Source organism: Spea bombifrons, chromosome 7 (assembly GCF_027358695.1).
Source record: "Spea bombifrons isolate aSpeBom1 chromosome 7, aSpeBom1.2.pri, whole genome shotgun sequence".
NCBI lineage: Eukaryota > Metazoa > Chordata > Amphibia > Anura > Pelobatidae > Spea > Spea bombifrons.
This window is the reverse complement of record NC_071093.1, coordinates 39,567,755-39,585,283: the sequence shown is the minus strand read 5'-3', so window position 1 is coordinate 39,585,283 and position 17,529 is coordinate 39,567,755. Positions and strand designations below refer to the sequence as shown.

Below are 17,529 nucleotides of genomic sequence, written 5' to 3'. Positions count from 1 at the left end.
ATATACCCAGAATTGTGGTATTTATGTCTGCAGAACACTGTGATTCCCTCTTACACACAAACATTCTGAGCTCCTAGCAAGGAGGGCGTCAGGGGAAGAATGAGGGACTGTCCCTCCTAAACAAGGACACTTGGGAGGTTCGTACTTTTGCTCGTGCATTATTCAGTAACCCTTTGCTGTTTCCAGCTGGTGCATCCTACAAAACATTCCCCCGTGGGCTTTCTGCTTCCGCTTCCGTCTGGCGTCACACACGCGCGCGCACCCTGCGCCTTGGAGGGAGGATGCTATTAAAGCGCGGACACTTCCGGGGCTGTCAGTGGAAGGATTGTGGCGGACATGGCAGAGAATACTTGCGAATTAAACGGCCCCGGGGCCTCGGTGTGCAGGCGGTGCGCGGCCACGGGGGAGAAGGGCATGGTGTCCAAATGGGTCCGGCTCAATGTCGGAGGGACGTGCTTCCTGACCACCAGGCAAACGCTGTGCAGGGACCCCAAATCCTTCCTGTACCGCCTGTGCCAGGCAGACCCCGACCTGGACTCGGACAAGGTATCCGCTGGCGGCCGGGGAGCTGAGGGTGATAGCCGCGGGTGATGTGGCGTCTTGGGGCTGGTCGGGGCTGTTCTAGACGGCCCCCTTTGCTAATGTGATGGTAGTTCGGGGATAAGGAGAGGCCATCGAGGATAGGCGCTTGGGACGGTTGCTGGATTAGGGTGATGGTAGTTGTGTGTTTGAGGCTTCTTAGCCAGGGGATGTTCTATATAGAATAGAGTGACCATATAATATTATATATATATATATATATATATATATATATATATATATATATATATATATACACACTAAGGTACATGTTTGTAAGTTGATGGTTGTTAGCGAGGCTGTTTTGTCTGACGTCTGGCTGAGTGTGATGTGGGTTGACAGTCAGATTTTTCCTTATAATGTGATGAATGACTGTGAAATACTGAGCTTTTGCCCCTTTTAAGTTGTATTTTTTTTTAACATCGCTTGTTACTGTTTTAATTAAATGTTTACAGTAATATATTTATGTCTACAAAATACGGTTACTGCTATTTGTGGGTGACTTCTGGAATTTTGATGGATTTACCCTGGACCTGAGCCGTTTGGATGTGGAGCTCCATGTGTTTTCCCCAAAAACATCGAATGGATGGAAAGAAACGCTTAAAGGGCAGGTAGAGTTCTAGGCGAGGGAGTGCGAGTGGAATTAAAGGGCAGGAGTTGCTGGATAGTGTTGTGTGTTTTTTGTTTTTTTGGATCGGCTCCGTAATGGGTCAGAGACCGTATAGTTTTGTCGTTATGATAAACGGTATGACGGAGACTGGGAAATAAGCTTTGTAGCTATAAGTTGGGTTTGTACAAATTATTGGGCTTTTGTAGCATTGTAGAACTCGCACAATTGTACACTTTTATTTTTGTGGTTCATAGTCAGGCGGACAGATGCTGCGTGGTTCTTCGTGATAAATAGGGTGATGAATGCTACCGAACGAGATCTGACGATTTAATTTTAAAATGTATTTAAATAGTTCCCTTTAGTACGACGGGCAGTGGCAGAAGGCAAGACGAGTCCGGTTGCAGTGCGGTTAGATTGTAGGAATGGAGTTAAGCTTTTCAGAGCTCCGATAATCTGTCCTGCAGGGTGTGACGATCGTTGGTAATTTTAGCTGAGACCGGTTTGCTTTGTTTCGCAGGAAGGTATTGGATGACTGGATAATTCCAAGTATGAGCCGGTAACGTAAAATTACCCCGGCGTCTATTAAATGGTTAAGAGTTATATCCTCGTCTATTATATAATAGTTAATATCTGCATTCCCAGAAGGAGGATTAGTTGATAAGAGAGATTTCTAATACTATTTGTGTGTATTCTTATCCGACGCACACTTACCTATAGATCCAAATACGCATTAACTGTCCCTTAATTGGACAGACTGATCCGTGTGCTACCTGAAAGTTTGGGTCAGGATACCGCGATTAAGCAGAGATTCTGAGAAATACTTTGAACGCAAGAAATGTAACTTTTACTTTGGCTCCAGCGTGGAATTCACTTGTTTGTTTGAGAGATTAGAGCTGTGTTACAGATCCAGTATGTACGGTTCATATTTATTGCCGGATGACCCAGTTTCATAGGATAATTAGCTCTTTATTAAAGTTAATATACGACGGGTACCTTAGTGTTATTGCTGCTTCTCGGCACAGGCTTAGCATTAAATACGAACAGTTCTGTTGCTTATGGATATTTTTTTCCCTTTCCTTTAGTGTTTTGTAATTGTGACTCCGTTATACTTTGTATACAAAACGTGTAGCTCATGTTTGGTAACAGTCTGCACCGTGGACGGGAAGAATGTATGTAATGTAATAACGTTGTGTACTGATGACCCGGGAGGACCTGATGGCCGCTGTGATGTCATCCTGGTGAATAGGAATTGTCAGGAATCGCTGGTTTCAATCGAATATTGTATCAATTATGTTTCAATCTTAAGTGATCCGTTCATAACTGATAAACGTGTCGTGAAAAGTACGTAAGCCGTTAAATCTCTAGCGTTGTAAGATCGATAGGACAGCGCTCATTTGTGTTTTTATTATGTATGAATAAACACACACAGGTTGGTAGCAAGGTAGGGAATGCAAGAGTAAGTAGATGAAACTTCTGACTTCCACGTTTTTTTTTTTTTGTTTTTTTTTTAAATGAAGAAATATCCAACTATTTTTGATTACGATTAACAGCCTTTTGGCTGCCTCCGTGTAAAAATTCTGCTGGGGTTCTGACATTTTAATAACGTTTTAAGATTTTTTACTTTGGACTCGTGGATTATCCTCGTGTAAACCCAGTTAAACATCTCACTTTTCCAGCTACGACATCTATTTGTAAATGTTTCCTTGGATATGTAAATCAGGGTCCCGGTTTTTGCATTTCCTTCCTCCAGCAGCTATGTTTGGAATCCGCTGCTTTGATTAAAGTACGTATTTATATCCATTTTGCATAAAGGCAAATGGCACAGAATAATTTGCGTTCTCTCTCGTTCCCAGTTGAAGAGCCAAATTTTCCACTTTCTTTTTATTTGCTAATTAGAATATTCCTGCCGGCGCAGCCCCCTGAAATACATTCTATTGCCTCATCCTTCGTACGCAGATTGCCCTGAATCTCTATATGTACGCAGTAGAGCTGTATTGAGGATAAACGAGGTATAAAGCTCTGCTGGGGCAAACCGTTTGTAATCAGTTAGTATCGAGAGCTTTTTGGGACATTTCACCAGCGTAAAAAAACAAAGAATTGGACAAAAAGTGGAGTAAATGTTATGACCATACAAGATCGTGATGGAGTTGAGGCTGGTCTGTCACTTTCATAGGTTAAAAGAAGCAATATATGTATTAAAGGCCACTTTATGTATATACCATGAGACAGCGGTATATTCTGTTTGTCTAGACCAGAAGCCGCTAGTCATTGGGGAGGGTGGTTGCCCAATGGGCCGGTGACGAGAGATCGTTTATCTCCCAAACCATCCAGTTTATACATTATGGAGGTCTACAGCCAACCAGCATATCCTTCGTAATGCTAAACCAATGATGCACAGCCCCAAGATATGACATCATATGCCACTGCCAGCGCTCTGCTTGGGGTGCTGCCCTGGGCCTGACCCAATGTAAATACATCTCTGCCATGAAAGATATCTAAACATGCCGCTCCCTGTAGATGCTTATTTCTGCCCGATATGTCGATGGGTTCAGACAGCCTGTATATTTGACGTCTGATGCGTTTGAACCTTAGATCCTTAGGTGCGAAAATAGTAATGCTATTCAGCTTCTGTTAATGGCATTCGTCTGTCCGCAGCCCCTCGCACCCTGTGACTTGCCCTTAGTAATGTCGGGGATGTCATCACGTGTGTAACCAAAGACCAGCTGCCTGTATCTGTCAGAGCTTTGGAATTTCCGCCGAATTCAGGCTTGGTTAACTAAAGCCCTTGTGTAAGAAATGAATGGCCGGTCTTCCGATCCAGGAGGGCACATCCTCGTTTGGCAACGGAAAGTACTGGAGATGAATAAATTGTGAAATATTCAAACCAGTATCTAAAATGGTCCATGGCATGAGGTGTTCACAGCCTGCGGTGTAATGACGGTGGTCTCCGGGTAGTAGCTGCCTGTAATGGTTACTAATGGAGCTTTCTCCTGATCACTTCTCTTGGCCGGGCTGTCCGGTTATTAGTAGATCAATTTTCCCCTCCCCAGAGAAAACATAAGAAGCGTCGGTCTTTTTAGCACAGAATATCGTGCCTACTTAGGGATTAAGTCAAGACGAGGTAAGAGATCACTATACGGCTGTATCAGCTTGGTCTTTGTAGTGATCTGGTACGTTGAGCGCGTGGAGAAGGCTTCAGGACCAGTAGCTCGTTGGGAGGGGAATTGGAATTTTGTGTTCCTCCCATCATGGGCAATTATATGTGAAGGCGTCCTTTTTTCCTCAGATTGTCCTTATTTTGCCTGTGCTCAGAAGACTGAACCCTTTGAAGACCTTTCTACAAGCTTAATATATATATATAATCGCATCTTTATAACTTGTCCTATACACATCTGTTTTCTTATTGCGTTACTTTCTTGAGGCTTGTTCCAGGATCCTCGCCGGACAGCGTGAGACACAAAGCTCTACTGATCGTGGTAAATCGTACCCGCGCCTCGTTCTTCGCATGGGCTGTGGTTATTCAGAACGTTCTCTTCCGGAAGCCTCCTGATCACATGTACCCAGCCTCGTGTGCTTATCACGGTTCCTGCTGTCTTAATGAATATTGCTACTGATCGCACAGAAAGACATAAACACGCGTGACATACACATGCAGATGTGGGCATATTACTTAACCCATCGAGGGAGGGTCCAGAGTAACGCTTGGATCAGTCGACTAAATATTTTGGTTGCTATAATTGCTCTTCTGGGGCGTTTTTTAGTTTAATTAAAAATAGCCGTTTAATCCATACATTCTGCAATACAATACACGCTGTATATACAGTATCAAATGGTACAGGGACTTGGTGGGGGACCTTTTTGTCTTTTAACCCCTTAATGACAAAGCCCGTACAAAATGCATTGTTTTCAATGTGTTTTGGGGACCGCCCATTGTCATTAACGGGTTAAACAATGCTTCTTCAATGACCTGACATTTGTGGATCAGTAAAGTACTTCTAATGAAATGACTGGGGGTATCGCTGTCAGAGTACATCGCATGCAGGGAGAGGCATTTGGTTAAGTGCTTCTCTAGCAGGGGCAAATGCATGGGGGGGGGTATACTCTGCAGAATCCCCCTGTGCATTTGCAAAATGAACCACATGAAAATTTAAGGGGGCCAAATGCACTTTAATGTATTAAAATGCATGATTGCAGGAGTGTCCCTTTAAAAGGCAAACATGGTGTGTAAAATATTACGGGCTGTACAGTTGGAAAAAGTTACTTTCTCTACAGTAAAATGGAACATAACTTGTATTTATTTTCACCCCTACCGGTTATTTGCTTAGATTTTTTTTTTTTTTTCGCCCACCATACCTCAAGCAGGATGTTGGCTGCCGTTGGGGGCTTTTTTGGGACCCCAGCTGCTTGCGCCCAGATATATCGCTCTGTTTATCGAGCTACCGGTTGCACAACAGTCATTATTCTAATTTGGTAACGCGTGTCTGAAATGTACGAAGGGAAAACCATGCGCACCTTGGGGATTCCTGGCTTGTTTAGATGCCTCTTTAGCGAGATGTCAAAAGAAGGTAAATTAAAATAATTAACTCGAAGCATCTGTTCGTTGTATGTACAGGCGACGCGCGGCTGATCATCAAGTTCTTACAAATTGATTTTAATTATTTTTTTTTTTTCTGTATTTAGAAAAACTGCTAGGAAATCTGGGGGGGAAAATCCATATGTATAACAAATAATCACTAGGCTATTAATTGGATAAGGTTGCCCCCGTCACCGGTCTTCTTTGGCGCCAGGACCGAAATGGGTATCTTTTCAATGGAGGGCCTGAGTTAAAGCTGCTGTTCCACCTGCTCCACTAAATTTGACACATTCGCTGTTAAATGCGGTGTTAGAAATGTCGTCCTTGGTGCCGTTTACTAACCAACCCTTCCCAGGAAGAATTCTTTACTCATTTTGCAATGAATCCGTGTCTTGTTTATAGGAAACCTCTTACTGTTGGGTTAGGAACAGGAAGATGCTATTCATATTTGCGTTCTATGTGATTAAAACTTCAAAGAAATACAGATCTCGCAACTTATCTCAAAGAGATTTGAAATCAGCCAAAATTCCCTTAAGATTCTCAACAGCCGTGTTAGAACGGTTCTCATCGAATGAAGGTGACTGGATCATTCTGCCATCATCGAGCCGAGTGTTTAGGCCAATAGGAATTCTGCATGACTGGTGAATTAAAAATTCACATCTAAAGACAATGAAATATATATTTTTTTAAAAATATACATATATAATATATAAAGTATTTTTCTTCTGGTAGAACCCTTTTATCCTTAATGCTGCATACATTATTCATGTAGATGCTGTAACACTCAGACAATATCCGGCTGCGTTACTTTGCAGAGCGTTTAGATAGGTGATGTTTGATGTGTTTCTTAACATTTTTTCTTTGTCTAGTATCAGTCTGGGTTTGTAGCTTTTTATTCCAGAAAGCTTCAACGCAAAGTTTAATCTTTTTTTTTTTTATTTTTTTTTATTTAAATTAAACGCGCTTGACCAAGACTTGGAAGCCGATTTCTCACACATTGCAGCCTAGCATTAAATCCCTGGCGTTGTCATCAGATGGACCCCCTCATGCTCATGCTCATGACATATGCCATACACACACACACCCTATTTCTGTTATGAATGAAGAAAGTTGAATTTATACAATAGTTGAGCAGGCTGAGGACCTCCGGGTTCCGTGTTGCCTGATGTTCCAGACAAGTGGGACAATGTTTGGGACAAATGGGACGCTACTAAGAGAGCTCACAGACTCTATAGGGATTGTACGTGTTCACATTTTATTTTAGCTTTAATATTTTATATGGTATAATATAAAGGCGTCATATGAAATTCCTCGGGGGGGGGTTAATTCTAATGTTATTTTGCCATGTTTGCCATCTTGTGGACCTGCCTGTGTCATCTGTTTGCGTTATAGTTCTAAAATTGGTAAAGACCAAAGAATTGATGAAGACTTCATGTCTTTAAATTTAACTGAATCCTCCTCTGGTCCTCCAAAGACTTCATGGTAGACACAAACAGTATAGTATATGCTTTAAATGCTGTTTTTTTTTGTTTGTGTTTTTTTTCTTCTCAGGATGAAACAGGTGCCTATTTAATAGACAGAGACTCCACGTACTTTGGTCCGGTGTTGAACTACCTGAGACATGGCAAGCTGGTGATAAACCGAGACCTAGCAGAAGAAGGTGAGTGTCGCCTCTAAATGTAATCTTTTTTTTTTTCTTTTTAGTTTGTTTGGGCCGTCAGCTGGTAGGAGGGGGCCGAAGTATCTCTCGTCGTATAAGCTGCCGAACCTACAAGAACCGCTATGAATTCAAAAAAACAAGGGAATGCACACCTTGGAAATAGTCTGGCACAGATTAAGACAAACTTTTGACAGCTCTGCTCGTTGAGTGTCCCAAGAGTAGAGTGTTGATGGTTGTTCTCTGTGCTTAAAGCTGTATTTCCAGTTCGTTTGGATGTCTTCAGGGTGTGTCTCTTGCACCAAGCAGACGGCGCTCGGCACAGCCCTGTAACTGGCTTCTGGTTGCCACTGACTATTAACAGGCTCTCAGATTCTGTGTAATACTTGGGCAAGTGTTTGATACAGCAATGGGCATTTAGAAGGGGACCAGACCCTTTGCCTTTATGTTTAATGTGTAAAAAAAAACTATAAATAAATATTCTTAACTTTATGTCTATTTAAGATAACTTTGAACTTTTATCAATGGCCTGGTCAAACCCCACTTTGATTTCATGCACACCAAACCTACTACACGCCTGTTTCTGGGTGTTCTGGGTGGTGAAGAGGTGTGTAATATACACTGTATACTTAATGTCCATTTCCTCTGAGTTGTGCATTAATCCCTACACTTTCATTGCTGCTTGGATATAGTTCATTGAAACGCTTGTATTTGTGTATTTATTCTCGCAGGTGTTCTGGAGGAAGCCGAGTTCTATAACATCACTTCCCTAATTAAACTTGTAAAGGACAGAATAAGAGAGAGAGACAGCAAAACATTACAGGTAAAATGCTCTATTGTGGTGATTGGAATGGCGCGGCCCTGGCACCGCCAGACATAATGTTTCACTGCGGGGGCTACAGCTGATGTAAACACTTTGCCTGCACGTCACGTGGCTGGAAGCCCGTAAGCAGAGTGTGCAGACTCTCTTTACCCTTGACTAACGATTACATTGGGATTTAGGATCATTGTCTGATAAGGCTGTTTGGAATCTATTTCTAGCCCGACCAGGATCTCTCGTATTTAAAAAGCGTGAGGTCAGCTGGGGATATGGGTCACGTCTCTTGCCGCCGTGCAGCCAGGCTTAAGTATTCAGTTACTGTTAACATGTTGGCTTTGATGCCAGAAACATCTTGGCGCTTAGCTTGATAAGCTTCCTATGTTGCAGGCTTAATCCTGTATTTCTTTTTTATGCTAAATAATCGTATGAGAATACCCCCCTACAACATATAGGAATATGTAGGTAAAATTCTACTAAGCATTGTAGGATCTTACAATTGTTCTACCTGTGGCACATCTCGTAGTCCTGGTGGTTCGCTAGATTACTGATTTTTGGCAATTTATCTGCCAAAGTGCCATTAAACCAGTTTTTATTAAACCTCGTGGTCTGCTCATACCTCGCGGTGAAAGATCAGGTTGTCGTACCTTGCCCAATAACTAAGTCTGTCCTTTTTATACCCCCCCCATCCAGAATGCGTGTGTGCAGACACGGGTTCTTGTTCGTAGTCTCCTGCCGTTCACACCACCGTGTAATTCCAAAAGACAAACTGTTTAATGCTTTTTACTTCTAGCATCAACAGTTTGTTCTGGATCTGCTGGCATTTCGGTAAACGGAGGAGACTAAAATGCTCTAAATATTCCTTAAAAGGAAGTCCCCGGCCGGCAGACGCTGGACAACATTAACAAAGTGCCCTCCGCATATAAATTATCTCAACGAGAGCAGACAAAACACTCGCTCGAGCCGAGATTATTGACGTCACCAGATAACGAATCGCAAATTTAGCCACGACGGTTAATACTAACAACATCTGTGCCTCGGCTGACACAAACACTGGATTGTCGAGCGTTCCGTCTCGCAAAAGGGGACTTTACACGTTTTTGGTTTTAAAATGTTTCCCTTAATCTTCGCTGCAGTCGATGTTTAAGATGCATAAAAATAAATAACCAAAAAAAAAAAGCCCTGCTTGCCCCCGCTAAGTGCTGATCTTTAAGGCCAGGGAATTCCCAGGCAGGGAAATCTTACGGTCTAATTAGGTGTGATGGAGACCTAAAGACATTAGGGGAAACGGTGTATATGTCTCGGAAATCGATACACTGCGTGGAGTGCTTTTTCTGTGGTTGTAGCACTTTTTTCAGATAAGTGGCCTAAAAGCAGCATTTTCTAAAACCTTTTTTCACATTATTTATGACGACCCCGGCGGACGGTGGCTCAGTCCAGTCATTGTGAACTTGCAACCTGCGATAGGAGTGTGTTTTGAAACTTTTTTTAAGAGCGTTTTCTAAAAACGCTTTTTTTAATTTATTTATTTTTTCTTCTCGCGAACGGCGCGTAAGACTTTCCGATTGCCTTGCAGATCCCCGTTAAACATGTTTACAGAGTGTTGCAGTGCCAGGAGGAAGAACTTACACAGATGGTCTCCACGATGTCTGACGGCTGGAAGTTTGAACAGGTAAGCAAGCTCCTGATGTTGTGTAGAATGGTAAGGTAACCTAAAGTAGCCAAAACTGTGTGTATTGAGGTGATGAGACTTGAGACTGATTTGTTTAAAATGTCCTTCATGGGGATCTTTAGATGTTTTTGGCTCCTCCAGAGTAATGGATAAATGAATGGACATCAACAAGTAATTGTTATGTAAGTTATCCAACTAATGGGAGGCCAACTGTTTGGGATGGTCAATTAATTCTTTATTACTTTATAACTTGGACCCGGTTTGCAATCTGGCCAGGGCATTTCTTTTGTATTTTCCATAACTATTCCTATAACTTGGATAATGCCGCACGCAAGGTTGGTTTCAACATTAGGGGATCGTTAAACTAGCGACAAACAATGAGACAAATGCTTAACCTTACATTTGCCTATGTTTTGACATCCTTGTATAGTGTATTTTATTTCAGCATTGATATACTTGTATGAACGTAATGTTGCCTCGTAACATCGAGTACGTTATTTCGCTGTGGCCGATGTACGGAATGCCCGATGTCTCCTCTCACTGTGGCTGTTTGCAGTTTGTCAGTATAGGTTCCATGTATGGATTTGGGCGGGCTCATCAATCAGAATTTCTGCTCATTGTGTCAAGGGAAGTGAAAGGGGAGGAAACGAGCCGTCAGAAGTGCAGCGGCGAGGTGTGTCCCGTGTTGCACGCAGCTCTCTGCTTGTCTTCCTTCCTATACCGAGTGTCTCTGTAGATATGCATGGCCTTCCACTTCGCTTCCTTTACACCAATGGGATGTTTTTTAGCCCCCCCCTTCTCTGTAACTGGGGTCCCTTGTTGCACCCACAATGAATGTTGCAGGTCCTGCCAGCTGAGATGGTTAAAGAAAATCCACCGGCTAGAAAGTTTTAACGGGTCGCTCATTAACCAGCTGCTATATGATATCTATTATAACTTTACTTACGGAAGCCTTGATGTCTGTCATAACTGGGAACTTTGTGGCCCCCGCCAGGGGCAGCAATATGGTGGACTCAATATCCTTGGTTTTCCAATGTTCCCAGTTGAGATTGGTAATGATGATGCAGGACACCATCTCATGTTGGAAAGTCTTGCATGTTGGCGTCTCCTCTCTTCTGCGCTTGGGCATGGCTTATTTCTGTCTTATGTTGCTAGTCTTATATTTTTTTTTCCTTGTTCGTGAATCTTTCAGCCACTTCATGCATGATCTGAATAAGAGAATATACTCCATGACACCGTTTATAGTGAGGACTGTAATCTGTGGGTGAATGTGTATGCCAACAGCCTGAGGGCTGCGCGATTCCCGTCTGTATTCTGGTTAGCGTTCTGTACAGTCCGGCCAGTGCATTGGACAGGCATATATACGGCCCTCGTGAATACATCATGGACCAAATAAACTTCGAGGTTTCTACCTCAAGAGGGAGAGGCGGACTAAATAGGCAGGCAGGTCCTTATGTGCCATCAAATTCTGTGATTTATACTAGTTTAACATCTGTGTTAATTCACACAGTAAAGTATATAAACAAAACTTAACTTATCCATGTGGGCTACTATTCTACTCATGGTAGGGGGTTTTGACCATAAATGTTTTTTTTTGTTTTGTTTTTTTGTTGTTTTGAGACCTAAGTAAAATTGCTAAAAACTGGAGGGTTTTTTTAATTTTTTATATTCATACTAAATGACAGCCTGTTCAAAAAAAGGCTTTAAATAGTGATATGATTTGTGTGGGTACACTAAACATGCGGAAAGGGAAATTGTGGGTGAACAAAGACATGGTTAAAAAGCTCTGGCCATGAAGGGGTTAAACTACATAACATCGTGTGACCTTCGTAGCTGATGCCGGAATCGTAAGAGGGTTGGAGCGGGTTTCGTAAATGCCCCCAGTCTGTGTTCCGCGGATGATGGTTTCCAACTCATTTTTGTAGCTGTACGAGTTTAGATGAGCTTTCTATATGACTGTTAGAAAGTGCGCTAGTGTTATTTCAGGAAACCGTGTAGATTTGTGCTTTTGTGTATCTTATAACGGTAGTAATCGGTACATATCGAGCTTCTCCTGCACTCTATAAGTCGGTAGCTCTCGTTAACCACTTCATGCAATTCTTTATGGGAGTTTATTAAAGACCAAATTCATGCCTCCGCTAACTAGTCACTAACCACACGTCTGCTCATCCGGGAAGGAACTGATTTGCAAACCAAATGCATTGAAGTCCCAGGCAAATCCCACATCACATGCAAGGCTTAATATTTACACCAAGAGCGTCATTATTTATTAAAGTGTCCCATTCAGCAGCTCATTCTATTGGTTTCTGTGACCGTTCTGCTGAAAATGTGACCATCACGGTATCTTGATTGAAGTTGGTGTCATTTCCCTTCAGCTTTACGTGACTCTGCGCATAGCATGTACCCCTCACCCATGACACGTGGTTTATCATGCTTTCAAAGCAAACAAATTATTTAAAAACAAAGTTCATATTTCCCTTTTTTTTACTAATGATTCATAACGCTCTTCATACCATTAACAGAGAGACTGCTTGTTGGGTTATTGGCAGTCCATTAATCCCAACCCTTCAGTGTTTGGGCTGGTCATGTATCGTCAAATTCTGTCCTCCCTGACGGCCTCCCTTTACAAGCCACCCCAGGAACCATTGCCTGTAGAGGAGGAAGCGTTTCATAGAGCGTGCGATGGCGTCTCCTGTTGTCGCCTCTTAGATGTTTATCATATCAATGCTTCTCTTATGACTTTGCGCTGGCGAGGCTGGTTCTTCTGGGACTTCAGCGAGTTCAGACTTGCACAGAGATTGTTACCTTTTGGAGATGACGTCACGAGCCGTTCAGCCTTTACAATGAAACGCAGCGCTGTTTACGGCTCTTTCTACAGAGTATTTATTTAGTTTCTATGAGCTGAGATTAGGACGCTGTGCATGCAAATCCCCGATTGCATAAAGGAAAGTTTGTTCCCTCCCCGAAACTTCACACTCCCTACAAATTACCCGGAAAGAGCAAGACGCGTTGCATATAATATATATAATGCATAGTTCAATAGATGGGCATTGCCTCTGGTTTTTAGTGTGTTATACAGGCCCCCAACCAAGCATAATGCATAATAAAGCTGGGGAGTTTAAATGGTCCCAGATTGGTAAAAACCAAGAAGGGTATAAATGTATTTCTGCGCATTGTAACAAATGCCCCCCGGCGGCATCCGAAAAGGGGCATCTTCCATCTAGACTAATGCCGGCGCCGTTTGGGTAGAATAACGCGTAGAGGAGGTCTGTGTGCCGTCTTGTCACGATTGGTGTCCTCTAATTCTGTGGTCTGTCGTCTTGCATATCGTTCCGTCTTTACATTTTATTGCTTTCCACCATCCCCCCCCACCACGCACACTCTAATTGGTAAAGTTTTTGTATTTCCTATCTGTTAACAGACTTTTCTGCTGTCTTTCACAGCTGGTCAGTATCGGGTCGTCCTACAACTACGGAAACGAAGATCAAGCAGAGTTCTTGTGTGTCGTCTCCAAAGAGTTGCACAATACGCAGTACGGCACAACTAGTGAACCCAGCGAGAAAGCAAAGGTAAGCGTTCAAACAGTCCTAACGCCTGCGTGTTACCCTACGGGTCCTGAGTGTGCGTGTGCCTCTTCCTGATATCTAGTAACCCGGGTATTTTCCTGCAATAACACTAACTCTGTTTCTTTATAAAACGCTGGCAACGTTTGGCTTCAGATTCTGCGGGAAGCGAGTGTCCCCTGGCCTGAAGCAGGTGTGATAACAAAACAAAAATCTCCCGCATTAACTGCGTATGTCCCTCGCGCTTTGAAAGATATATAGCTCTCCTTAGAAAGTCACTTTTTAGTTAGTCTCGAATATTTCGCACCACGGCGGAGGTTTCCCGTGCCCTAGAGTGAGATTTGGCCGGAAAGCCGTTCCTGAATACGGAGATGAATGTGTGTTGAGGAGGACGTCCCGCTAAGGTGCTCAGAGATGTTTAGATAAAATCTAGATTCACATTTGTTTAAGTGAAAAATTGTCACCATGCAGGGTTTCTCCCTTGCTGATGTCCAGCGGACGGTCCCCAATAATTTGCGTTAGGAGCAAGTTCATTATCTTGTAGTATTCTGGTTTCTTTCCAAGACCCTTCTAGGCTCATGCTAGGAGATTGTGAATGTGTGCTCCTATCTTCCTATATATATATACATTATTTTTCTTTTTTCACCCCAGCGTCTTAGTGGTTGTCTTCTATTGCTGAATACTACTTCTTCTGTTTATTACTTTTTGCTTTATTTCACTTAACTTTATTTTCCGCTCCCTTTCTCGCACTTGCATGCTGCATGCTCCATACAGAGTGAGGACGAAGAGACGGATTACGATATGAATGACTCTGATTAAGTTTTAACTCGCTGGTGAGAGATTGCTTTCCCAAATCTCCCACGGTTCACCCAGATCTGTTCCCGACCCTACGTTCAACCTCCCAGCCGCCCCGGTATACCTATATGTACCTATAATGTCCCGTCTCTTCTCTGTACACGCAGTGCGTTGGCCTCCCGATTGTAGTCTAAAAGGTCTCTGTTTCGCATTTTTCATCATCCATTGCACTTTTTTCTTTAATTACTTCTACTTCTAATTCTCTTGTTGAGTTTGTTCCCGATACCCCGACTTAGTGCGCATCCATAGCTTTTTAATAGAACTCCTGCTATGCTTGAGGATTCTCGAGGATTAGACAAATGAAAACTGAAAACCTATTAAACGTTACTGTCTCGAAGGTGTGTAAAATGCCACAGCCACTATTTCTGCTATCTGGGTTTCTGGCTGCCAATATATTCCAGCGCACTCTGCTTACCTGGTCTACTAAACATTACGGGGCAGCCAAATGTGTCTAATCCCAGCCAGCATTGGGCTAAGACTTTATAGTATTCTGCCACAAAATATTCCCTGATTTTTATTGGGGCTGTTATCTGTTTTATACGTACATGTATGACCTATCGGCTGGAGTAGCTAAGTCCTAAAAAGGAGCCATGTCAGCATCTCATCCTATCTGCTATGGAATGGGATGTTAATGTAATCTTGACTTGTTATGCGCCTTGCGTCATGCACCCGCTGGCATAGGTTGGTCCGTGGTGAATAACTGCTTTGCACACGGGAGCCGATATTCTATAAACCGATAAACCGACGGCTTCGTAACACCAGACCCCTGTGCTGAACTCCGGTCTTGAATAATATTTCCAAACCCACCTCCGACCGTTCTATGCATCTCGTTGAGTAAGTTGCTTTGTCATCTTCATCTATGATCGGAGAGGCGCACGTCTCCTAACTTGTGTTCAGTGTGCTGCCACCAGAAGCCGTCTTGCTTTACCCTGTGAGGGTACACGAGCAGAGCTCTATGACAGCGTTCCCATATGAAATTACACTACGGAAAGACTTAATGGCGCTGTCACAACCCCTGGAATAGCTAACTGAGACCAACTACAGCTTGTGCTTTCTGTTTGGCGGTCGGCGTCATTGGTTTTAAAGAGATTTAAGCAACCTCCATGAATGATGTCTCTGGGTGGCAAGGCCAGCTTATCCTCCCCTAAACTTCTCCTTTTCCCTAACCCGCTGTTAAAGGCAGATCGACTTAATGGGGCATAAATTAATGGGAAGGTGTGACCCAAATCTATGAATGGGGAAACGCAATGCCTTTGCCCGTGGGACGTGTAAGGTAGGTATTTAATACATAATCGTGGTTTTTAATCTGTAAATGTAGGATTTGGGGAAACTTCACATCTGTAATATTTGGGAAGAGGTTAAAGTCGGGCCAATATACCCCATGGATCAGACTTATTTAGGTATCAAGTATTCATTCCCTTCTCTTTAGTGAATAGCCGCTCCTGATCCCGATTGCCTAGTATTTTGATATGTATGTAGTCTTCTCTCGCTTTGTCTCATCTATTCCTCCAGTTAAGAATGAGTGGATCTCGTGCGGATATTTCTCCATGTCACACCCATCCCTTTTCTATTTGTCTTACAGATTTTGCAAGAAAGAGGCTCGAGAATGTGAAGTGCCCCGAAAGCTGAATTTTGGTTTTAACCGTTTTATTTGACGCACCCAATGACAAGATGCAAAGAAATCTAACCTTTTTATTTGTTCTCTGAGCCGCACCAAGACAAAACCTTTTTAGATAATGTAGTCGGGAGTATGTTGGAACAATTGGGTGCTGCGAGTATATGAATGAGGGCAGTGATGGGTATCTTGTGGGGTTGGAGGTGTCACAACCTACACGTTCGTCCTCCTGCAGACCCCTAATTTTGTTTTTTTTGTTTTTTTTTAATTTTTTATAAACTGCTTTAACACTAGTGGACTATGTAAAAAGAAATCAACTGACAGGCTATACGTGGGACTGCGTTGCCCCTAACTGCAGTCCCAAGTGTGTTCTCTTTGGGACGTTAACAGGACCCACTCATGATTGTGGAGGTTTTCCCTCTTTAAACATCAATGAGTAACAGATAAGCCGATTGCCGTAAGAAACCAATAGCCGTTTCCACGAGGGCTTAATTTGTGGCCTCTGTTTATCCACAAAGGGAAAATAGAACCCGTACAACATATATTCTGCACTCGTCCTTTGTTTTAATGTTTATGCTGAGCTTCAATCCTGCCCAAATATCTGGAGGTTTCATTTTTTTTTATTTTTTTTTTTTTATTATCCACAAGCGCCCCCCCCCCGGCTGAACTTTTTCAGTGCGTTTCTCGAAGGGACGCACAGGTATGTAATCTTTGGACTAACATGTTGAATGAGAACATAGTAATGGAAGTGTTTTTGCTGTAATGCCTCAATTTTTTGGAACTCCATCCAAACCATTAAAATGTATATAAATTGATACGATTTAGGTGAAGAACAAATACGGCTTAAATTGTACATTTACCAGACGGGGTTCCACCGGTCCATATTAAATCTTAAATTGGGATATTTAATAACGTCATTACGTTATATTTGAGACGTGACACATCCGGTAGATATTCTTTTAATTTTGGAATCCCCATGTTTTCCTTTAAAATATTGGTTATTTTATTTATTAAATACCCAAATGAAAACATTTTTTTTTCTTTATGTAATCTTGTAAAAATTTTTTGCAAGTTTCAACTTCTACTAGACCAAGGTGTTGGAATTGTTAACCCACAGCATGCCAGTGACCAGTACTGCATTGTATTCTGAAGGCCTTACTATAACACTGTAAAATTGTACAATTGTTTGTTTTTAATTTGTACCTACGTAGACTGGAAAGTTTGGGGTATTACACATCACTTTTACGAAAAAGAAAGTGACCGTGTGTATATATAATTTCCTATTATCTATCAATCTAAATATATTTCAGTTTGCTTAAAGGCCTTACTAATACAATATGTCTAACCTTACTTTGCCACAATGTGGTATGTTGTACTTGGCACTTTTATTAAACATTCCTCTGCTAAAAAAAAAAAATCCACCTTATTTGATGTCATTCAGTATGTGTTCACAGCACTGAATCCACAGTCACAGGTTGCAAAGTTAAATTTGATTGTCTGTGGGCTTCTGGAGTAAACTGGAGAATACTATGCGTTTCTTCTGAATTTCACCATTAACACGTTATTGTGTGGGTTTTTTGTCATGTTC

At 42.3% G+C, this 17,529-nt stretch overlaps 1 protein-coding gene across 2 annotated transcripts; it reads left to right on the top strand.

Annotated features, from left to right (window-relative positions):
* Positions 1 to 292: 292 nt before the first annotated feature.
* On the top strand, positions 293 to 16,572 carry KCTD5 (potassium channel tetramerization domain containing 5). Of its 2 annotated transcripts, XM_053471515.1 has the most exons (7): positions 293 to 546; positions 7,314 to 7,422; positions 8,151 to 8,242; positions 9,813 to 9,908; positions 10,465 to 10,581; positions 13,352 to 13,477; positions 15,909 to 16,572. In XM_053471515.1, the coding sequence occupies exons 1-7, from the start codon at positions 337 to 339 to the stop codon at positions 15,936 to 15,938; spliced, it is 780 nt and encodes a 259-aa protein (XP_053327490.1). In that variant the 5' UTR covers positions 293 to 336; the 3' UTR covers positions 15,939 to 16,572. The 2 variants fall into 2 exon arrangements, with proteins under 2 accessions (XP_053327490.1, XP_053327491.1); XM_053471516.1 differs by lacking the exon at positions 10,465 to 10,581.
* The last annotated feature ends 957 nt before the right edge of the window (positions 16,573 to 17,529 follow it).